The 25763-nt window shown below is 40.6% G+C and overlaps 1 protein-coding gene across 2 annotated transcripts in view; it reads left to right on the forward strand.

Annotated features, from left to right (window-relative positions):
* LOC136858446 (unconventional myosin-IXa) overlaps positions 1-25763 on the forward strand; it is an 842620-nt gene that overhangs the window by 352944 nt on the left and 463913 nt on the right. For both annotated transcript variants that reach the window (XM_067137995.2, XM_067137996.2), the window contains one exon: positions 16346-16586. In XM_067137995.2, the coding sequence (XP_066994096.2) occupies positions 16346-16586 (241 nt within the window). The remainder of the gene's footprint in view (positions 1-16345; positions 16587-25763) is intronic.

Here is a 25763-nt window from a genome sequence, read left to right on the forward strand (position 1 = left end):
GTCACGATAAATGTGGGATGTTATTTATAAGCTATAAATTTCATTTTTGTTCGGTACTGAAGTGCAATTATAAGAGTAAATGATATTTCATAAGTCTTGGGACTAGTTTCAGCCACTTAGTGGCCATCTTCTGCCAAATAAATTTAACAGATTATGTGATAACTAAAATATATGTATAACAAAGACAATGCTGGAGGAATAATTATAACATTAAATTATATATAATAACAAAATTTATGGTTAAGATATTCTTTTCATGATATGATGTCTTAAAGTTCACTTAGGACTTAAGGCAAAGAAGTAAATCTGGAAATGATAGCCAGAATTAGGAATGAATAAACATACAGAAAAGAAATTAAAAAGCAGTAAAATGATTTATTTATGAGACTCACCTCTAATGTCTGATGTAGAACAATCTGGAAGAAGCAGGCAGGCCATGTAACAAAGGAGTGGGCAGGGAACAAGCACAGACCTGTTGTAGGAAGCAGGCAATGTAAACAAAGGAGTAGGTAAGGGGAGGGGAGAAGGGGTGTCTAAGGTGGCGCTGAAGGATGTGGAAAGAAAGACTGCTGCTGAGAGGGAAATTTAACCCTTTCCGCTCGTGTGTTGACCTGAGGTCGACAGCCATCATTTAGCGTTATAGCTCGTTTGTCGACCCTGAGTCGACACAATGTTTCGCCGTTCGTTGCTAGGTTACATAGGATGCCAGGGCTTTAGCACTTCGTTTCGTAAGTGCTGGTCCCTTCCGGAATCCGACAGAAACCGAATAGGTGTGTTTTAGTTTCTCTTTCCTTGGCAAAATTGCTCCGATTCCTTGACAATGGAAGGCAGTCGCGTGAAGCAATATGGTAGCGCACAGCCTGACCGAAGCAGAGATTTTTGAGTCACTTTCGGCTGATTTTGATGATAGTGACCAAGAAAGTGATAAAAATGTTGAATCTGGCCATGAAAGTGATATATCCATTAGTGATTCAAATGACTATATTGATATCAGCTTCGCAAGAAATCATGGAGGATGTGATAGTATTGTGACTCGTCCTGGTCCCAGTCATACCGTGCTGACTTCAAGCATATCTTGGAGATCGTGGAGAACGGATGATGCAGAATTAGCCAAATTTCCTTACAGATTAGTCAGTGATTCATGATGATTCACGAGTTGTGGCAATAGGCCTAAAATAGAACTAGAGTACTGGTAGCTATTTTTTACTGATCAGTTGATAACGTCTATTGTCCATGAGACAAACAAATTTGCCGAAATAAAAATACAGCAAAATACTCCAGCTCTACCTGGTTTTCTTAGAAAGCTGTGACTTTGGAACAGCTGAAGGCATTTATTGCTGTAATTATCAACATGAGGATGAACAGTAAGGCAGAAATGCAGGATTATTTTATTGAAGACTGGTTGGATAAGCAAGCAGGGCTCCATCCAAGCATTTGCTTTGAACGCTTCCACACACTCAAGACAGAAATAAAATACAAGTTGGGAAAAATCAGGACTTACAAATAATTTGAGTGGAAGGGGTTAAAGAGATTATAAAAGAAAGAATTATTTTTATCTGAGACATAATTACTAAAGATAGGAATTAAAAGGTCAAATAAAATGTTTGATTTCTCTGAAATTTCATTTAGATTGAAGTTAGGATTCAAAAACTGTTCCAGATGGATAAAAGAATTTTCTGTGATATTGAGCAGGAGGCCTTTTTGTGTAACATTTGAGAATTTTCATGTCTTGGTTGATATTAGTGAACTTATGGTTAGTATCACCAATGGCCAAAAATCTGTTAGTATTTCAGGGTGATAACATGCTCTAAGTATCTTGTTTTACAGACATAAGATGCGTTACAATTATTACAATTGAGTCTATAAACACCTGACTTGGTGAACTTATTGCTATGATTAACAGAATTGGTATTGAGTAAAATATCTCTGTTTCTGTTACAGATTTTGAAGGCTATTTTGACATCTTGCTTTTTAAATATGTCTGTGATTTGGTAGACTTGTTTATTATTAAACGTAAAAGTAGATAACAAATTGTTGTGAGTTTTTTCTGTTGTTAAGTTGGTAGAAGGTTGGTGTTTATGTTTATTAATGATTTTTTTTCTATAAAGGAGCTGTTAAAGCCATTAAATTAAGCTATACTGCGAACGGTGTCTAATTCCTTCTTAAGTTCTAGACTATTGCAAGCTGTCCACTGTACTGTATTTGTTAATATATTTTTAAGTTTGCCAAAGGTAAAAGAAATAAAGTATCGATTAGGTGGCTTTTTAGATAATTTGTTGATTAAGTTCTAGACAGCGGGATCCTAAAAGCACGGTGCACCATACTATGGTAACACAATCCATCAAGATTCCATACACCCACACATCCATAAATGTGCAGCATACCATAGTATGGTACACCGTGCTTTTAGCATTCCGCTATCTAAAAAAAAACTTAAAAAGGTATTTAACATCATTCGCAGTATAGCTAAATTTAATGGCTACAGCAGCTCTTTTATGGAGTAAATCATTAATAAACATAAATACCAACCTTCTACCAACTTTAACAAAAGAAAAAACTCACAACAATTTGTTATCTACTTTTACGTATAATAATAAACAAGTCTACCAAATCAGACATATTTAAAAGGCAAGACGTCAAAATAGCCTTCAAAATTTGTAATAGAAACAGAGATATTTTACTCAATACCAATTCTGTTAATCATAGCAATAAGTTCACCAAGTCAGGTGTTTATAGACTCAATTGTAATAATTGTAACGCATCTTATGTCGGTAAAACAAGATACTTAGAGCATGTTATCACCCTGAAATATTAACAGATTTTTGGCCTGGGACAGCACATGGGTGATACTAACCATAAGTTCACTAATATCAACCAAGACATGAAAATTCTCAAATGTTACACAAAAAGGCCCCCTGCTCAAGATTACAGAAAATTCTTTTATCCATCTGAAACAGTTTTTGAATCATAACTTTAATCTAAATGAAATTTCAGAGAAATCAAACATTTTATTTGACCTTCTAATTCCTATCTTTAGTAATCATGTCTCACATTAAAATAGTTCTTTCTTTTATAAACTCTTTAAATTCCCCTCTCAGCATCAGTCTTTCTTTCCACAACCTTCAGCACCATCTTAGACACCCCTTCCTGCCTCCTTCCACCCCCCTCCCTCCTTCCCTCCCCTCCTCCCCTACCTACTCCTTTGTTTACATTGCCTGCTTCCTACAACAGGTCTGTGCTTGTTCCCTGCCCACTCCTTTGTTACATGGCCTGCTTGCTACTTCCAGATAGTTCTACATGAGACATTAGAGGTGAGTTTCATATAAATCATTTTTCTCCTTTTAAATTTCTTTACTGTATGTTTATTCATTCCTAATTCTGGCTATCATTTCCAGATTTACTTCTTTGCCTGAAGTCCTAAGTGAACTTTAAGACATCATATCATGAAAAGAAAATTATAACCATAAATTTTGTTATTATATGTAATTTAATGTTATAATTATTCCTGCAACATTGTCTTTGTCTGTTATACATAATATGTTTTAGTTATCACATAATTTGTTAAATTTATTTGGTTGAAGATGGCCACTGAGTGGTTGAAACTAGTCCCAAGACTTATGTAGTATTATTACTTAATATATTGTATTGAAAATACAATTTATTCCTATAAATGTGGGATGGACATTAACCATTGCCATGCCAGACACCGACAAGGGACAGCTAGAGCGAGAGCTCAGCCACCCCTACGTGCTGCTGATAGCTTCGGGAGACACCATTCCATTCCTGAAGGAGCTGCTACTCAACTTGATGTTGGGATGACAACGCCTACAAGTCTGGGCTTAGTCACTACCATCACCAACGAGGTCATCTTGAGCCTAGATATGCTATGGGTGTACGAGGCAACTGCTAACTTGGGATGATGTGTGTTGTGGCTCACGAGACAAGAAATAATTCTCCAATGCCTCAGAACGCAACCCCAAATTATGAGACTAACACTTTGCAGCGAAGATGGTTTGCTTGTCAACAGCGAGGTGACAGTGACGTCATGGTTGGTGGGAACCTTACAAGGAGACAGCGTGCTTGTGGAACCCGGATCAACATTCATTGATCAAGGACTTTACCTGGCAAGGATATTTGTGTTGATACGAATACTGAATTTGATTGAGGGATCAGATACCCTGAAGGACTGAGCTGGGACATGTGAGCCAGTGACGTTCATTGTACTGGTGAACAACGAAGATGGATAGGCTTGGAAGCACATGAATTTTCGGTCAAGCTCTGGAAGATTATTTCCGGCACCCGGAAGCACCTTGAGTCAGGGCAGCTCAGGAAGCTGAAGGAACTAATCCGCGAGTTTTGTGACATCTTAACTTCTGCAGATGGTGACTACCGAAGGACGCACATGGTATGTCATTGAATCAACACTGGTGATGCCACATCAGTCCTGCAACCACCCTGCAGGGTACCGTAAGCGAAGAAAGTCCATGGTTAGAATCTATAAACTTGATCGTGTTAATGGCGTATAGTGGTCCGTTTTGACTACATGCGGGGACACTCGCTACACTGAAAAGCGGGAGATACTATGAGTCTGACTTGTCAGTACTATATAAAAAAGCTGTTTAATACATATCATTGTTGATAATAGTTGAACATGTAATTAATTTGTCATTCTAATCATGTCATTGAGTTTTGGCAAATATTATTTCTCTGAAGAGAATTATGTTTTCTCGAAATATGTACGATTAGATAATATGTATTAAACAGCTGTAATTTTTTTTGGGGGGGGGGGGTTATAGTTTTTACAAGCCAGACTCATTATCTCCCATTTTTCAGTGTAGTGAGATTGTCACAGTTCATGGTCATCACCAGTGGTCTTGGTGAAGAATTAGAAGAAGAAGAAGGAGGAGGAGGAGGGTGAACTCCATTTCTGCGTTGATTACCGGAAGTTGAATGACGTCATGAAGAGGGACTGCTTCCTGTTAGCCTGGACACATTATCTGGTGCTCACTGATTTTCAAGCTTGGACTTCAAGTCTGGGTACTATTAAGTGGCGCTCCATCCAGAAGACAAGTTGAAGACTGCATTCTCTACCGGTTAAGGACTGTACCAGTTTACCATGATGCTCTTCAGCCTGTGAAATGCGCCGGAGCCTTTCGAGCGACCCCAGGAGTCGGTAATGAGAGGGGTAATGCACGATGTCTGGCTTGTGTATCCAAAGGACGTCATCATAATGGGACACACGTTGTGGGAGCACACCGAAAACCTCCAGTGGGTGTTCCAGAGACTGCGAGGGGTTCACCTTAAGCTGAATCCTGGAAGATGCCAACCGTTCCATAAAGATGTGTGCTACTTGGGCCGCATCGTGTTGTCGGAAGGAGTACCCACATATGCAGAAAAGTTAGAAGCTGTAGGTGACTGGCCGGTGCCAAAGGTCAAGCAGTAACTCGGGAGATTTCTTGTTCATTGCTCGTACTATCGCAGGTTCATAGCCAGATACGCTGACAACCCAAACCCACTTTTAGTGTTCACTGAGGAAAGAAGGCTGTTCCAATGGTCGTCAGAGGCAGAGGCTGACTTCTGTACACTGTCCCTGTATAGGGCACCTGTCCTGGGATGTCCCAGGCCAGGGGAGTTCATTTCTGACACCAACACCAGTGACGTAGAAATTGGTGGGGTGCTGTCACAAGTGCAAGGTGGCTAGGAGAAGGTCATTGCCTACTTCAGTGAAATGCTGTCCAAAGTGGAGCGGAATTACTGTGTGACATGGAGAACCGTTGACCATCGTGAAGACCTTACAGGACTTCCCCTAACACCTGTATGGGCAGCAATTCCATCTATGCACCAATCACTCTGCCCTGGCTTCTGGGCTTCTGTAATGTGGAGGGGCAATTGGCTCTTTGGGTACAATGCCTTCAATAGTACAACTTCACCACTGAACACCATATAGTAAGGAAACACTGCACACCAAAGCTCTGTCCAGAAGGCCATGCTGCGAGAATTGTACGTACTGCCAGAAGGTGGAGGGGCAGGTGGGCGCTTTAGGTACCTGGACTGCGAGGGCCACTGCCACTGAAGGGTAGAATCGAGCTGCCATAAGGACGGAGCACCTGGAGGATGATGGCATTGGTCAGATTCTGCGTGAAGTAGAATCGGGACAGCGACCAGAATGGAAGGACATCGTCGAACTCATTGCAACCTACAAGGCATACTGGTCCCAGTAGACATCTCTAATGTCAGTAGTGGGGTGCTAACCCATGTGCAGGAGTCTACCGACGACAAGAAATAAATTGCCCAGCTGATAATTTCCAGGAGTGTGATGAAATGAGTGGTGACTGAGTTGGATGCGGGGCCCACTGCTGGCCACCTGGGAGTGAACAATACTTTATACCATGTCTAACTATGTTACTACAGGGTGCACTTGATGAACAATGGCGAGAGAACTTGCTAGGTGTTTGGAAAATGGGCTGTGAGCCGAGGCCCATGTACTGGGAATGGGTAAGGGTGACAAGCAATGGAATGAAAGCCCAGTATGACATGCTGGCAAACTCTGAAGGCTTCCAGGAAGGCAACTTTGTCCGAGCCCCTTTCAAGAGGATTGCCATTGATATTGCTGGATCACTGCCCGAATCTGACGCTTGGAATCTTCGTCTACTCCTGGTCATGGACTACTTCGCCAAATGGCCAGAGGTGTATGCTATCCCTAAAGAAGAGGCATCGACAATTGCTGAAGTCACGTTGCAAAACATTCTTCTGCCCCTTTGGTGTACAAAGGGAACGGCAGAGCAGCCAGAGTAGGAACTTCGAAACAACCCTAATGCATGAGGTTCTACAATGCCTGGGAGTTCGGAAGACCCGAAGGACACCTCTCCACCCTCATTCGGACAGCATGGAGGAGCATTTCATAAAGACCGTCGATGAACATCTCAGGAACTGCTTCTCAGCGCACCAGAGGGACTGGGGTGTCATTCTTCTTGATGGCCTATCGAGCATCCACCCATGAGACAACGGGCATGACACCCACTGTATTGATTGTTGGGAGAGAGCTACACCTGCCATGCGACCTGGTGTTTGGATTAGTACTGGTGCAGCCAGCAGCAGATCCTGTGTGGGAGTTTGGTGGACCAGCTGTATGATATGCATGACTGTGCCTGACAACATGTGGGGATGGCAAAAGACAGGATGAAAATCTGCTATGACATGCTGGCGAACTCTGCAGGCTTCCAGGAAGGCGACCTTGTTTGGATGTACCATCCTGTGCAGATGATATAGATGTTGATTTCCATAGGGAACCTGAAATATTCGTCCCGAATGAGTAAATTCATAATACCAGTATAAATGGCCCATAATTGGGCATTATAAATTTTCTAGCTAACTCATTCCTGGTTGGCAACGTTTCACCAGTGTGCTAAGTTGGGCTCAAAAATTTGGTAAATAGCACACCCACCAAGACGCATGGCTAGTGCATACCGTGGAGGCCACTGTGTAGGTCACTTGGAGCCACCAACAGGGCCAATGCACTGTGAGAAACTTTGTCTCTTTACCAAAAATTGACGACTGCCTGGCCAGCAGATGATATAGATGTTGATTCTCATTGGGAACCTGAAATATTTGTCCCGAATGAGTAAATTTATTATACCAGTATAAACGGTCCGTAATTGGACATTATACATTTCCAGCTAATTCATTCCTGGTTGCCAGAGTTTCGTCCCAGTGTGCTAAGGTGGGCTCATCAGTTGGTAATTAGCACATCCACTAAGACGCATGGCTAGTGCACACCGTGGAGGCCATTGCGTAGGCCACTTGGATTCATCAGCAGTGCCAATGCACTATGAGAGACGACGTCTCATTACCAAAAATTGATGCCTGCCTGGCCATTTGATGATATAGATGTTGATTTCCATAGGGAACCTGGAATACTTGTGTCGAATGAGTATATTTATAATATATATATCCAATTACGGACCATTTATATTTGTGTTATAAATTTAGTCATTTGGGACGAATACTTCAGGTTCCCTATGGGAATAGACATGTATATCATCTGATGGCCAGGCAGGCATCAATTTTTGGTAATGAGATGAAGTCTTTCCTAATGCATTGGCACTGCCGGTGGCTCCAAGTGTCCTACGCAGTGGCCTCCACGGAATGCACTAGCTGTGCATCTTGGTGGTTGTGCTGTTTACCAACTGATGAGCCCAACTTAACACACTGGGTCTAATCGCAGGCAACCAAGAACGAGTTAGCTGGAAAATTTATAATGTCCAATTATGGACCATTTATATTGGTATTATGAATTTATGCATTCAGGACAAATATTTCAGGTGCCCAAAGGGAACCAAAATCTGAATCATCTGACGGCCAGGCAGGCATCAGTTTTTGGTAATGAGACAAAGTCTCTCATAGTTTATTGGCACTGCCAGTTGCTCCAAGTGGCTTATGCAGTGGCCTCCACGGTATGCACTAGCCATGCGTCTTGGTGGTTTGTGCTATTTACCAACTGAGGAGCCCAACTTAGCACACTGGGGCAAAAAGCTGGCAACCAGGAATGAGTTAGCTGGAAAATTTATAATGTCCAATTACGGACCATTTATATTGGTATTATAAATTTACTAATTTGGGACAAATATTTCAGGTTTTGCATGGGAATCAATATCTGTATCATCTGATGGCCAGGCAGTCGTCAATTTTTGGTAATGAGACAAAGTTTCTCATGGTGCATTGGCCCTGCCGGTGGTTCCAAGTGGCCTACACAATGGCCTCCATGGTATGCACTAGCCATGCGTCTTGGTGGGTGTGCTATTTATCAACTGATGAGCCTAACTTAACACACTGGGGAGAAACGCTGGGAACCAGGGATGAGTTAGCTGGAAAATTTATAATGTCCTATTACGGACCATTTATATTGGTGTCCTGTACAGATGAAAGGGAAATCATCGGTCAGTTGTCCAGGAAGGGCTCATACACTGTCATCACTAGGATCAACGGTGTTGTCTACAGGATCTGGTGGCCTCCCCAAGGGAGGTTTATGGTTGACCGTTTGGTTCACTGGCCCCGTATCGTGGAGAAGCTCAGGACGAACAGCCTTAAGGAAGAGCAGTGTGACAGTGTTTGCCATTTTAATGTAAGGCCTTGGGAGGAGCAAGGTAGCCTGGTGCAGCCTCCAGCGTAATCACAGAGTTAGGGCCCCGCCTGCTCGCCACTGTGGCATCCAGTCAGATTCAAGCCAAGTGCACAAGGCGTCTCCGCTGTGTAACAACTCTGTGTACTCATCGATGGCACGAGAAAGGATCAAAACTGGGCAATTGGCCGTGCGGTTCGGAGCGTGCAGCTGTGAGCTTGTATCCGGGAGATAGTAGGTTCGAATCCCACTGTCGGCAGCCCTGAAGATGGTTTTCCGTGGTTTCCCATTTTCACACCTGGCGAATGCTGTGGCTGTACCTTAATTAAGGCCACGGCCGCTTCCTTCAACTCCTGGGCCTTTCCTATCCCATCGTCGCCATAAGACCTATCTCTGTCGGTGTGATGTAAAGCAACTAGCAAGAAAGTATCAAACGGAGAACTCGGAGCTTTCTGATTCCAGAGGACTCCAGGGGCTTTTACACTCGTGAAATATCTGGAAGGGCCAGCTTACCTGTGTAAGGCAGTGATTCAGTTTTCTTAGTGATCGAGACAGTTTAGTTCTGGGTGCAGCTGTGGAGTACTGAATCAATCGGTGACAGTTGACTGAGTGCTGTTAGTGCTGTATGTATGGGAACTGAGGGTGAATACGAAACAGTGCAGCTGAGCAATGGGGGACAGTGAACAAATATTGTTGCGAGTATCCGGATTTGTTGTAATGTTCAGAATTGTTAGACTGTGATGTGGATGTGCGGACTGTGAACTGTGCAGCCGCAATAGTTGTGACAGTGAGTTTACTTGTGAACTACTCGAGGGTCCAAGAAACAGTTGTATAAGTCTGTGTAGTGAAATGGTTTTAGCTTATAATTGTATGAAGATAAGAATATAATGAATATAACCTCCTCGGGCCCCACATAACCTATAGGTTACATAGGTTCCCAATTTTTTATCTCGGTCGCCAAGCAGTGCAGGCCACTACTAATGATTCCAATACCATCTCAGAGAGTGCGGCATTAGCTACGCTGATTTTCAGACACTTATCTTGCCACAGTTGGTCACAATGAATGTTTACAAAATGGAGATCACAAGTTATTGGCAGAAATCGCATCACAGTGAAAGTAAGTACACTTTTCCAGTAATAATATTAGTTCTAGTATTCTAAAAAAAAGAGTAGTAATGATTCTAAAAGTTCGCTAATATGTAATTCATGAATAATTTCATAGGAATCAGCAAAGTGTAACGAGTAGTGGCATATCTTTTAATGATGTTACCTATAGGTTACAGTGGGTCTCGCTTGAAGTAATATTTTATACAATGGTTATTTTTTTTTTTTAAAAGCCTTGATTCCAATGAAATTCTGGAAATTGTCAATGGGGACGTGTCCGATATGTCAGACCTTTCTGACGACGAGGATGAAAGAACTTTCGTCATTTTACTTCCTGTAAACCCCCCCCCCCCCCCCCCCCCTCCAACAGGACACATGTTCAGGAGGAGGATGAAGAAGATGGCGAAGGAGAAAATGATCAAGAAAGTGTCCAGTACAAGGGTATCTGGAAGAGGTCTGATGTATTTGAACCATTTCCCTCAGCACCTCCACCAGAACCTGTACATAGCAAAAAATATTCCCTCCTCTCTCAAGGTTCTACAGATATGTTGGAAGCTACATATTTGCCACACTGATGGAGTTTACAAACCGCAGGTACCTACATGTCAGTGGGATTTGTTTGGATGCCACAGTAGAAGAGATGAGGAACATTTTTGCTGCCACCATTATGATGTCTTATTTGAAATATTCCTGTATATGAATGTATTGGGCCAGGAAGACCCGGGTCCCACAGATTGCGGACAAAATATCAAGAGAAAGATATTTCAAGATAAGCAGCAACCTGAAACTTGTAGATGATGCAGAAGTGGATGCAAATGAAAAATTGAGTGACAAGTATTGGAAGTTTAAACCACTAATCAAAAACATTCAGCAGGCTTGCCTAGATAACCCACGAAGTGACAAACGTTTCATTGATGAACAAATAGTACCATTCTGGGGGCAGGTAGTTATGCATCAGTTTGTCAGAGAAAAGCCAAATCCATGTGGTCTGAACATTTTTTTGTCTGTGCTGCTCCAGATGGGCTACCAGTTGACTTCTTTTTGTATGAAGGAAAGGGAGATAGTATTCTGAATGATGCTGCATTTCACAATCTGGATATCGGTGCAATAGTGGTAATTCGATTATATAGATCTCTACCACCTGGCTTGGCAGTATACATGGACAGATTTTTCACATCAGTTTATCTGTTGGACATTCTCCATTGTGAGTGTGAAGTACAAGGCACAGGATATTTGCAAAAAAAAAACAACAACAGGATACCGACTGATGAGCTTCGGATTGATTCTGATATGAGAAGGGCAGGAAGAGGAACCCATGATATGTTAGTGAGAGATGACTGTCAAGTAGCCATTGTTAAATGGTATGACAACAGGCCTGTCATTTTAGCTTCCTGTGAAGTAGGGGCTAAGCCAGTGAGTCAATGTCGTCGCTGGTGCAGGAAAACCAAAGAATATATTATTTAGTTTATTTTCCGGGTTGAACCATGTTGTTGTTGTCTGTACATCACGTACGGTTTGCCAGCGTTTCAAATATATTGCAGTATTCTTTGTCAAGGTGACTGAAATACCTCTACTTGATCCGAGGTAGTCAAGTCTTCCAGGCAGCAGTCATAACTGCAAGAGTGGACCTGACCTTGGGCTTTTATATCCTAGCCTTTCTGGCTGACGTAAGACCCTGGCTGTCTCGTGAGAATTCTGAAAGTTATGTGCCACAGCCAGGTAGTGGGGGCTTGCCCACGCTGTTATGTAATTGGGGTTTCGACCTGCTTGTTTATGTTGTGGTCTGTATATCTTAAACTATGAATGATAGGCAACCAAGAATTACTGATTTTATGTCCTTCTTCTAAATTCATATTGTTCGGATGTTTCTTGATTTCGATAGGCTCGCGGATTTTCCTGTTTCGGAGGAATGCTTGACTACCGCTGAAATATCTGTGTTAAGGTTCTTGGTGTGACGGATATGTTCTTTTAGGAGGGTGGAGATCAGATGTTTTGTTTCAGCAACATAACACGCTCCGCAGCTACATTCAGTGTGATATACTCCAGGAGCCTGTAATTCTATGGTGTCTTTTACTGGTGGTAGATAATGGGCTAGCTTCCGGTGTGGTTTATAGATGGTTTTTATGTCGTATTTGTCCAGTATCTTGCCGATCCCGTCTGTAGGATTTTTAATTTATGGCACTATTGCTGTTTTCAGGCAGGTCAGTTCTTCTTTCCTGTTGTTTTCTTCTATGGCGGCCTTTTCTTTAGAAAATCAGAAGAGAACACAGAAAAGGCCGCCGTAGGGGAAAACAACGGGAAAGAACTGACCCGCCTGAAAACAGCGATACTGCCATACATTAAAAACACTACAGACAGGATCGGCAAGATACTGGACAAATATGACATAAAAACCATCTATAAACCACACCGGAAGCTAGCCTGTTATCCACCACCAGAAAAAGACACTATAGAATTACAGGCTCCTGGAGTATATCACATTGAATGTAGGCTGCGGAGCTTGTTATGTTGGTGAAACAAAACGTCTGATCTCCACCCGCCTAAAAGAACATGTCCATCACACCAAGAATCATAACACAGATATTTAAGCAGTAGCCAAGCATTCCTACGAAACGGAATATCATTTGAAGACCAAGATCCTAGCAGCTATCCCTTGGAATCTGGAAAGGAAAATCCGCAAGGCTATCGAAATCAAGAAATATCCGAACAATATGAATTTAGAAGAAGGATATAAAATCAGTAATTCTTGGATGCCTATCATTCATAACAGCATGGGCAAGCCCCCACTACCTGGCTGTGACACATAACTTTCAGAATTCTCACGAGACAGCCAGGGTCTTACGTCAGCCAGAAAGGCTAGGATATAAAAGCCCAAGGTCAGAGCCACGTCGGTGCGACGTAAAGCAAAAAAAATGGACAAAGAAAATATCCAATACTTTCAGATCACAAACATTAGGACCCACTGTAACCTATAGGTTACATATGGTATTAGGGCAGTAAATAGTTTCAATTTGATTGTATCGGGAGATAGTGGGTTCGAGCCCCACTGTCGGCAGCCCTGAAGATGGTTTTCCGTGGTTTCCCATTTTCACACCAGGCAAATGCTGGGGCTGTACCTTAATTAAGGCCACGGCCGGTTCCTTCCAATTCCTAGGCCTTTCCTATCCCATTGTCGCCATAAGACTTACATGTGTCGGTGCGACGTAAAGCAAAAAAAAAAAAAAAACAATTTAATTGTTGTATTTTTTTGTGTAGAACTGATATTTCTAGCATCCCAAAATTCTAAAATTTGTATTCAAAACACTTTTGCTTGGACCGTGTGCCCAAGGAGGATAATATGAACATAATATGTTGGAATTCAAGAGGACAAATTGGGGCAAATATTTGTTTATAGGAAGGGGAGTTACGGATTAGAATAACTTACTAAGGGACATGTTCAATAAATTTCTAATGTCTTTGAAATCATTTAAGAAAAGACTAGGAAAACAACAGATAGGGAATCCGCCACCTGGGCGACTGCCCTAAATGCAGATAAGTAGCGATTGATTGATTGATTGATTGATTGATTGATTGATTGATTGATTGATTGATTGATTGATTGTGTTGGAGTGAATAACTACTGTGATGAACAGTGAGGACGAAGAGAGAGTATGAACTAGCCTAATGGTTTGCCTGTGTAGTTGAACAAGCAATCATTAGTTAGTTAATAAATCCTAAACTTTAAAAGTTGTGTGTTTATTTACTACCCCACCTACACATTACACTATACACCTAGTGGCCAAGAGTCATGGGAAAGGGTGTACCGTCAGAAAATGCACTGCGTATGACCCCTGAGCACCAGTGTTGTGAAGATGGTAACATGTCTCGAGGTAACCGACTTTGAATGTGGGATGATCATCGGCGCACAGGTCATAGCATTACGGAGATTACACACGTATTTGGGTTTCCGAGCTCAACAATATTGAAGGTGGATCTACAATATCACAGGAAGAATGTTACCACCTGCGTAAACCGCCACGCGGGAAGACTATAGGTGTTTAATGAACGGACATCATGTCGCCTCTGCAGAACCATACTGGGTGTTCGATGGGAAACTGGGAGTCAGATCTTTGCCCTGATGAATGCTGGGAGTCAGGACGGTAAGGAGGTAACTGCACCGCATAGGCTTCACCATCTGACGGCCAACTCGTGTCCCATAGCTAATTGCGTTGGCCTTTGAACTTTAGCAATGGACCATGGAACAGTGGTGGCATCTAGTATGGTCTGATGAATTCCAGTTCCAGTTGTAATGAGCTGACGGGTGCGTGAGAGTGTGGCGTTTGCCCCATGAAGCCATGGATCCTGCATGTCAACAAGGTTGTATCCAGGCAGGAGGTGGCTCTGTTCTGGTCTGGGTGGCATTCTCATGGTTGCAATTAGGCCCCATTGTCTGGCTGTAGGGAGCGCTGACAGGTGCATGTTATGTGGACATTCTTTCAGACCATCTGCATCCCTTTCTGGCCCTAGAGTACCCTGATGGAGATGCCATGTATCAACAGGACAATGCGCCATGTCACCACTCTGTGGTGGTACACAGGTGGTTGGAGGAGCACTCCAGTGAAGTTAAGACAATGGATTGGCCCTCCAGATCCCCCAGTCTTAATCCAATGAAGCATTTATGGGATGCTGTCGGTGCTGGTGTAAGCTCCATGATCGAAGCACCAACTGCACAAGACCAATTGTAGGTAGCAGTGCAAGATGCGTGGGTCCAGATCCCTCCAGAATAATTCCAACACCTTGTAGAGTCGATGCCTCGCCGTATTGCTGCTGTTTTGAGGGCTCGCGGAGTAACACCTTGTTATTAACATCACATCCAGTGTCTTCCCATGATTTTTGGCCACTCAGTGTGCATCTGCTGCCAGGTTACAAATGATATCGGAATTGTACCCCTCGCGCCAAAGAAGAAATTTGTCACAACAGTCTGTGGTTGTGGTGTAATTGTAGTGCTTAATCTGAAGTATCTCCCCCCCTCACCAAGGATAACTCCCTAGCATGTGGTAAAATTTTAAACTCATTACAGTATATGCAGTGGCCTGTGCTGTTGGAGCATCTAAGTAGAATACACACAGGTATAACATGACCTAATAGGTTGAAAGTAGTTACCATCACTGTAATTTTTATCGTTTCTTTCCATTCAGGTGTAATGAATCCATCCCTTTTTACTGTCCATGAATGAGCAAATGGAAGCTGAGCAAACAACTCCACCCTGTTTCCTTTTAGAGAATATGCCTTCCTCCTCCTCCTTCCCTTTCTTCTTTGCAGTCACATAACTCATGTCTAAGAATCATGATCTCCTGTTTACTTTCTGTTCGATGGAGTCCACTAGCATTTGTCATTTCTACCGTCTTCTGCTTTCCGGATTGTCACTCAAAGAGGTGCATGAGTTGTGTCTTTGATCTGATCTATCCATCTCTTGGGAGATCTTCCATGTGACTTGATTCCACCAGGTTTGAAATTCATGTTTTCTTAGTAGCTTTCAATGTTTGTGGCTGGTGTATAGCATACTTGTAGGAGCATCATTTGGTAACTAAAATTTCCTTAACTGCACACTTGATCATGCACTCAGCTTTCAACAAACTTTTCTTGGGAACATTTTCCACTGAAACAGCCTGAAAGAGGTATCCATATATTAATGTTCAACTAATAAACCGATTAATAACAACCAGTTTCTGATTTAGTTGAAGTAAGCAAGTCCTATTAAGTATATAAATGTTATTGTTTTTACATCCCACTAACCGTTTTTATGTGTTTTCGAGCTATTATGTTTAAGTTGCCTTTCAATATGTTAAGAATCTAATTTTTATTAAATTAAGGAAATCTGAGATCTCTTGTTGACTAAGCACTCGCATAGATTTGGTAACTTACTAATTAAAGTAATAGTCAATATAACACAATTTTGAACAAACTTTTCCTTTTTCTTATTATTATTATGCCTTTCACATTGATATACCGTATGTTATGTTGTAAAAAAATGTACATTTCATTTTCGACACTTGCATTAAACCATTCTAAACCTGGGAGAGTTCTATTTTTGTGCCTTAGAATAACCATTCTAGACTCCTAATTAGTCTGTTCCTGTTTCAGGAAAAATAAATCCTTTCGTCCTCGTGAACGCGGCAAAAAAAGCCTGAAGAATCTTCAAACAGTAAAAACTCTGGCTGGCCGCACTCAGAGTTACAGTTCAGGTGGCCAGCAGGTTGGCAAGGCTCGTAAACAGCCACAGACAGTGACAGCCCAGTTCCAGCAGTCACTGCACAGCCTTATGGATACTCTCAATCAAGCCAACCCATTTTTCATTCGCTGTATTAAAAGCAATGGTAACAAGGTGTGTAATGCTGTCTCTGAAACTTTAAAAAAATCTTCCTCTACCTCTCCTCAGGAATATTAGAAAGTGTTTCTGTGTTCGTAGGGGGTGGTTATTTTTTTGCAATGGCAATGTTACATTATGCATAAAAAGGTATGCACTCTTCTCTCTCCATTTTTCATGACCTGTAGACCACTTTATAATGTGTTTAGTATGCAAGATAGAAATGTGAAATTTCTAGTTTAATTTTCAATCTAAACATTTGTTTAAAAAATGTTTCTTCTGGAAACAAACCAAGGAGTTTGTGCAACACTTTTGGATTGTCTACAAATACTGTTGGCTGTTATGTTCAAATACTATGGTGTGAGTTTTTGGACAGTTTTAATATACGCCTGTGGCATATACTGAGGGCTACTAAGACTATCGGTGAAGCCCAAACTGTAAATGAGAACAATGGAATTCTAAAGCACATTATAATGTACCGGTAAGCATATGACACATTGTTCCATTTACAAAACTTCAGAGCAATGCAAAAAAAACAAAAAAAAAAAAAATAAACAAAAAAAACAAAAAACAAACATTGCACATATTTCTGACAGCAAAGCATCGGAGAAAGATATTGCAGCCCAGACTTGTGCGTCCCTTGTAATCTTTCTAAAAAATCAATAATAACTGATAATGAATAAAGGAAGTTAGGAGCCACTGAAATATATAAATAATTCATAAAACTGCCGGCTGTTGAGATTTATCTTCAGGGTCGTTGCCTTGTGACAAGGAGATCTGAATCACTTGACATCTGGAAAATAATATTGGAAAAGGAGTCCATCTGGTAATTTCCCCACCCATGGAAATTAAATAGAATATATCTCATAAAATTTACTCGGTCTGTTGAGCATCATGAATTAAACAGCATTTACCTTGAAATTTGAGCCTAGCTCGTCATGATACACCATTGAACATATATTACCAGATACACAGAATATTGATATAAATAATGTCTTTTAATTATGAAGTAACTCTCTCTCAAGATCTCTCAATAGTTAGTAGTTAGTTTATTCCAGAACGCAAAATATTCACACACAGTCATGACTATTTTTACGAGAATGGACTCCATTTCACTGATGGCGTTGATATTGTTTGAAAAGGCCCACCATGTTACCTTACGTAGACTTTCCATAGAATTATATATGGCTAACATTCATAACCATAGAATTTTGTTACAATCCAGCACCTCTCTCCCCAGTTCCGTCAACAGCAGATCTCGAATTCCTAATATGGCATGGGACATCTTCCCATAACTTGTACAAAACACCTCTGATTACACTCTGAAAGAAAGCAAGTCTCACATCTGCTCACTACAAGCTCCAACTCGAGAATAATCTGACACGTGCCGGCTCCACGCGAGTCCAAGCCCAAGCAACTGCATCCAAAAAAGCACAGTTCCGGGAATTTTTCACGTCAGCTCCGTCAACAGTAGATCTCGCTCAGAGAATCGTCACATACAGAACTGGGAAATAAACTGAGTGATCGAAGCACGTAGTCCGAAATAAATGCAGAGATTATATTATAAATAGAGAGTACCCATGATAATGAGAGTTCCTATAAGAATTACCATGCCACGATGGCTAAATACACACATTTGAAATATACACAGTAAATAATAATGATAATAATAATAATAATAATAATAATAATAATAATAATAATAATAATAATAATAATAATAATAATAATATCTGACCAGGGTTTGTCAGGTTACTTCCTCTCCCCTTGACCCACCTCTCGCGGTTTGCTGATGTATGCTCGATTGGTGCGAGGACCAGAGGCATAGGTATGGTAGGCTTCCGTCTATCAGATCGCCACTGCTAACTATAACAGCCATGTGTTCCTCATCGTATATACTTCCTCACCTTATACATAACATTTCACTTCCATTACTTCTACATCCTTGCAGGAAGACACTACAGGGTTGCTCTTATAAGAGTAATGTAGTTTTCTTTTTTATAAGTACAGTAGATCTGATAAAATCAAATGAAATCTTTCAGGTGTAGTCTTCTCTTTTGTTGGTTGGAATCGAGCCCGTGATCATGGGTCGGACACCACCACTGATCTCCCGAAGAAGCTAATAAACCAGTGAACGATACGTATGACCTCTGGTAATGTTGTAATGAAAATTCACAGCTAGTTTCTAGTCATTCAACTGGATCAGGAATGGAATGAATGAAGCCCCATCTAGCGGCAAGGATAGGAATTGTGCCAGCTGCCGAAGCCTGTCGCACTCCTCTTAGGCAATGATTAATGAATAACAGATGAATTGAAATGATATTGGACAGTGTTGCTGTAATGAAATATGACAGGGAAAACCGGAGTACACAGAGGAAAACCTGTCTCGCCTCCGCTTTGTCCAGCACATATCTCAAATGGAGTGACTGTGGTAATGCTGTAAAATTCAAAATTTGTATTTAATAATAATAATAATAATAATAATAATAATAATAATAATAATAATAATAATAATAATAATAATAATAATAATAGTGCATGGTATAGGTTTGGTGGTGACCTAATGAGGATGAAATGAACAGCGAAGACGTCATAAACACCCAGTCCCCAAACCAGGAGAATTAACAGTACGAGGGGGTTGATTCTGAGAACTGAACCTGGGCCATTCGACCAAAGGCATGCATTTTATCCATTTAGCCACAAAGCCTGGCTTTAATTCGCTAAACCATAGGCTATCGTCTCCACTGATCAGCAGTTGAGTATTGACACTAGCAGAGGTCAGGATAATAGCTTCTGAAACAGCCTTGACAACACAACAGGCTACTCCGTTGGCTATTGACTGCAGCTCAAACCAAAAGGCTTGACATTCATTAAACCGTATGTTTTAGTCTTCAGCCCGAAGGCTGGTTGGATCCTCAACAGCTCCGCCATCAGCTGTCATAGATGGCCTAGGCATCACTGAAGAGGCGTACTAGCGAAATGAGGAGTGAGGTAGTTTCCCGTTGCTTTCCTCACCGAGCCAGAAGTTGCTATTACATATCAGTCTGCCAAGCCCACTGAAATGCATGCACCAACCAACCCTATGAGCAATATTTTCACACCATTCATAGCAGGGACTGGCTGCAGAAGGAATGGCATTACTAGCATCACTCGTACCTCAGTCACTTTCATTTTGTCAAAGCCAAAGATTAAGCCGAGACAGATCAATGAAAGTAACAAAATTGCTCCAGCCCATACCAGAAGACATAGTGCACTGTAAACACTAGGTCCTGCCAGCAAGGCAACCAGCAAAAAAGGGTAACATAAGTCTAGTGGTAGCCCACGTATTGGACTCCGTGTATGGCACTGACATATGCCAATGATATCTAAAAAAAGCCAATGTATACAAGTTAGGAAGACTGAAATAAACCCACATGTATTTTTCAGAATGCTGAATATTTCTTGAAAAAGGCAATATTTCACGGCCATTGATTTTGAAAATAACAAAATACTGCCCAGATCAACCCTGTGCTTTTGGAATGAGTTTGAACAGTAATGTTATTGATGGAGTTGGATAGAAAAATGGATTTTTAAAAAAAATTCTACACGTATGATATAATGGGTGCTATTCAACTACAAAATATAATACAAACTGATGCGATTTTCACAATAGCGTACACATTAATCAAGTTTAAAAAAAACTTCTGAAATAAATGTGAAAAAATGTCTTTCCTTAGACCTCAGTAATACTCTTACAACCTGATAATTGTGTACAGTATCTGCATGCCTTATGTTTGGAATGACAAAACCATACCTCGTCATTTGAACATAGGAACCTAACATCAACAGTTCCAATCTCTACCTCTGTTACCTGTTCAAGGTAGAGTTTATTATTTAAATACTAGATACAGATGATTGAGGGCAATTTTACACTAATAATATTACAATTTTAAATAGGTATAATAAGATAACAATCAGAATAAACAGCAATATTAAGTATCAACAGTAATTTAACAACAACAATGTAATAGCAACAGTAACTGGCATGGTTGGTTACAGACTTAGCAAGAAGAAAGGTCATGGTTTGGAAGGACGGAAGAAAATAGAAACATGGAGAGGACTTCAGACAGAGGAATCTTTTAATTTTTGTTTGTGGGATGCAAAGGGTGTGAATATGTCATTGTCCAGTAGTGAGTTACCAAGAGTTGGGAGACGTTAGAAGATAGAGCATCGTCGTAAGGTAAGGTGTGGACGGGACACATGATGAATATGCCTGTTGTGTGCTAAGCAGGAGAGAATATGTATAGGGAAGTATGTCAGAAGTGTATTGCATTTGGTATAGCCATTGATATTGCATTTGGTATAGCCATTGATCATGTTATGTAGGTAACAACAGAGAATTGTAAATGGCTTCTCAGGTCAAGTATACCCTGGTATAAAAATATTTATAAAATCCTCTCATCTGTTAGATGGAACAAAGTCTATACATGTTTCAGCCTATTCTCAAGTCCATCTTCAGTAGCAGAACAATTATTACATAACACAAACAAATTTAAAAATCTTGATGAAGTCTAATGACAGTGATCATGATTAATGAATTACAAACATATTGCAGTACAAAGTTCTCTCGTCTGATGGGTCATTCTTGATTGTCAAATAAAACGTGCTGACTGTTAAAATGAGAACACTGTGCTAAGCAGTGTTGTGGGACCGTTGATACCATGGATTAAAACGTGTGTAATATCTGTAATGAGAAAATGAATTATGAGTGGATGAAAAACAAATTAAAAAATAATGTAAGAAAAGAAAACTCATTTAACTTGTTTGTAAATAAAAGTTGTCGCCTCGAATGGAAATGCAGTGATACCCAGGGAGTTCAAGATGTTAGATTTAATTGTGTTCTTAAAAAAAGGATTGTGAGTCGTAACAATGAAAGTGAAGGAGTTAAAAATACTACTTACAGTAGTTGAGATATATTTTTGACAGCAGTTAAGGACCAAGTAGGGAAACAAAAGTCAGTAATGGGGAGAACGTAGGAGACAAAGTATAATTTGAAGGCATTCAAAAGGTCAGTTTACAGTCAATTATAACACCTACAGTAGCTCTCTTACCTGAGAAGTCTGTTGCAGTGTATTTCCCTGGATGGTATAGGCAGTGTTCATTCCTTGCTTTAGCAATGTAAAGGATATTGTGTTACACTTCTTAACATGGGGAGAAAGATTCTATTTCTTAAACCAGTCACTACACGTATTGAGAACTGTCTGCAATTCGTGACAATCATCAGGTGTAGACACTTACCTTAGGATTTTCAGGTCGGCATACAGGAGGAGGGAATACTGACTGTTTTGAACGGAAAGACTAATATCGTTGAAATAATAACAATAAGTTAATTTATTAATTAGACCACCTAATCAATATAATAAGTCATCTTTGTTGAATTATTTGACATCAACAAGTGTAATTAAAGAACCACCTAATCGATACTTTATTTTTTGCGTTGGGCAAAATTAAATATACATTATCACTCACAGAACATGTTTCGACCACTTAGTGGTCATCATCAGCTGTATAAGGAAAACTTAGATGAAAAATATTGGACAATAAGCACAAGCGTTAATCTTTAGGTTATGGAAAAAATATTTGCTGTGTTGATTGTTTGATTGGTAAAAGTTCTTTGGTATCTTCTCTGTTATAAAATGGCGGTCATCTGGTGAGGGCAGCTTGCCTGACGTTATCATATCTTGGAAAGATGTTTATCCCCAACGCAGCGCGGAATAACATGGCTCAGTACCAACATTGTACTAGTCTTTTACCATATGTTAATTTTCGTTCAAGTCTCTTCAAGGCTTTTTATAAATTAGTTTTATTTTATTTATATGTAAATGAGGTGCCTGATTTTATTTCAAGGTTAAACCAATGGCTGATGATGCCTGTATGCAAGGCGAAGCATGTACCATTTTAATTAACATGTCAATGTAATTCAACAAAGACAAGTCTTATTATATTGATTAGGTGGTCTAATTAATAAATTATTGTTATTTCAATTAAATATCATCAATACGGATCAAAAATTATATTTATCTCATGTAATAAGAATTATATCATTGATACGGAGAACAAAGTGTAGGGGTCCAAGGATACTGCACTGTGATACACTAGATAATACAAATAACCACTATGAAGCAGATTCAGGGAGTTCCACTCTTCATTTTCTGCCGGAGAGGAAACTATTTATCAATGACAAGACGATGCCATGGATATTAAATCTGGTAGCAAGCTTAAGAAGAAGTGCATTTATCCAGAGAGTCGGTTGCTTTGGCCAGATCTATATAGATTACATCTAACTGAGATTTATTTTCCATTGCTGAAATTACATAATGACTGAGAACTGTGAGTTTAGTGGGGCATGATTTTCTGGGAGTGAATCAGTGTTGTTCTTCAGAGAGGAACAGCTATGTGAAAAAGAGGAGTCGATGGTGGATTATTCTTTCAAGGACAGAGGATAAGGACAATAGATATTGGGCGTATGATGAAATGTCATGTTTGTTGCTAGGTATAAAAATAGGTGTAATATCAGCTTGTTTCAGGACCTCCATGGCTCAGGTGGCAGTGCACTGGCCTCTCACCGCTGGGTTCCGTGGTTCAAATCCCGGTCATTCCATGTGAGATTTGTGCTGGACAAAGTGGAGGCGGAACAGGTTTCTCTCTGGGTACTCCATTTTTCCCTGTCATCTTTCATTCCAGCAACACACGCCACTATAATTTCATTCCATCTGTCATTCATTAATCATTGCCCAATAGGAGTGCGACAGGCTTCGGCAGCCAGCACAATTCCCGTCCCCGCTGCTAGATGGGGCTTAATTCATTCCATTCCTGACCCGGTCACATGACTGGAAACAGGCTGTGGATTTTCATTCATTCATCAGCTTGTTTCCAGTTGTCAGGGAATGTACCAGAAGCATTACACAAGTTCAGAATTATACATAACAATGCACAGAGATATACAGAAGTATTTTTGAGCAATATTGGGTTAATATCATTTGGTCCAGTGGAGCAGTTTGTTGGGAGACTATTGAGAATATCTTTAACTTCGTTAGGGGTCATTGACATTTGTGACATTGAGCCACTGCTGATACTATTGGTCTATGGTAGTTCGGTGATAGGTGCATGAGGGGTGAGGGTAGAGTGGAAGTACTCTTTAAATTTTTGAGATCTTAATTTAGTTAGGAAATAATCACTATGTAGTTTTAGATTAAGTGGTATTCGGGGTGACTTTCTACAGGATGAAATAAGGTTCCAATTTTTTGTTTTTTGTTTTTAGTTTCCAGTTTTAGAGGTTATGTGCCGTTTGTAATCATTCTTAAGATGTGATTTTGACATTTTTCTAAGGTTTTAAAAGTATTGTACAGTGTTGATTGGGTATAGACTTCCCGAGTGAGCACTCACGGATTTGGTTCTTGAGTAGTAGTTCAGTTTTGGCACTCAGCCAGGGAGGATGTTTGTATGTTCTGGGTTCAGAGAAAGATACATGCTTTAGTAAATATTAACACCCCTAGCGTGTGTGGTACAGCGGTCCGCCCACTGACATGTTACGGTCACAGCGTGTACGGCGCACCAAATGCCCGTTATTTGGATTTCGTAATAGTTATCTTTCATAGGATGGCAGGAATAAGTAACTTTCGGCTATACTTTCAACTATATAGAGAAATGGCTAATTTACTTCTTAATAATGGCAGGGGTGCTAATTCAGAGTTTGAGAGTGATACAGAGGATGAATTTCTATAACATCCAGTGAAGATAGTGACACTGATAACGTAATTGATAATACGCCAAGAAATGCGAACTTTTTTTTTTTTTGCTAGTTGTTTTACGTCGCACTGACACAGATAGGTCTTACGGCGACGATGGGACAGGAAAGGGCTAGGAGTGGGAAGGAAGCGGCAGCCCCAGCATTTGCCTGGTGTGAAAATGGGAAACCACGGAAAACCATTTTCAGGGCTGCCGACAGTGGGGTTCGAACCTACTATCTCCCGAATACTGGACACTGGCCGCACTTAAACGACTGCAGCTATCGAGCGAACTAATGGAGTTACTACTACACAAGGCCACATTACTGATGTACAGCTGTCCATTGATAATCAAGTTCGTATATGTGTATAATTTATGTAATACAGTATATTATTGTTATTGTGCGGTTTTTATATGATTTTGCTGCCCGTTTGGAAATTGTAGTGAAATCCAAATGATGCCACTGTCAACATTGGGAGTAGGCTAGCAATAAAGCATGCTGTGGGTGCAGTTTGGAGTTTAACAATGTCACTCTTGATGTGTTAAATCCTCAAAAATGGAGACCATGCTGTTGATGTCACACTCAGCTGGTAACGGGCACCAGGGGAGAGATGACAAGTCCAAATTGACAGCTAGCTAGTCTACTTTACTCCAGAGAGGAAATGTTTGCCTCACAGTGGGTGGGGAGCCTTTGTGTCGATAAGCAGGTAGGCTGAGAGTAGCTTCAATTGAGTCATGGTCAGCGCTAAGAATATTTTTACTAACAGACACCTAACACTAGTTACTGTAGAGAGAAGGAAGTTCAATGTTGCCAGATTTCTGGTGGGTTTTAAAGTAGAACTGATGTAGATGAAGGCCATTTATGAAGTTTGACAAAATAAATTAGTCCACTGGATTAGTTACTCTTCCAGTGGTTGTAGATTGCCAGTATATGTGTGAATTGAAATCACTGATTAGCACTATATCGTTGGATTTATTTTAGCAATCTTCTAATGCTGTGATATCACTGGAGGTTGGACGGTAGAAGCAGACAACTAACAAGCTTTTTCTTCGTAACCCAGGTTAACTCGCATTCAGTTTCTAGGTTGGGTCTGTTACGAAGCTTTATTTTATTTCTAACTGCAATCATTACCCCACGTTTATGGTTCTGACTGTTTTTAAGAAACACTGAAAAGTTAGATGAGAATGGAAAATGGAAGTTCACCATTCAAAGCAAAATCTGGTAACCAAGTTTCAGTGAAACATGAGATGTCAAACTCACTAAATTCTGGTTCGCTGGGTACAAGGTCAGTTAATTTGTTTTTCAGACCCTGAGTGTTCTGAAAATAAACATTAAGCTGCCCTGGATTTAGGTGAATGTCACCAGAAAGAAGAAAACATACTCAGCTCTTGAGGAAGCATATCAACCTTTCATCCTTTCACTGGAAG

The sequence above is a fragment of the Anabrus simplex genome, chromosome 1 (genome assembly GCF_040414725.1).
Source record: "Anabrus simplex isolate iqAnaSimp1 chromosome 1, ASM4041472v1, whole genome shotgun sequence".
NCBI lineage: Eukaryota > Metazoa > Arthropoda > Insecta > Orthoptera > Tettigoniidae > Anabrus > Anabrus simplex.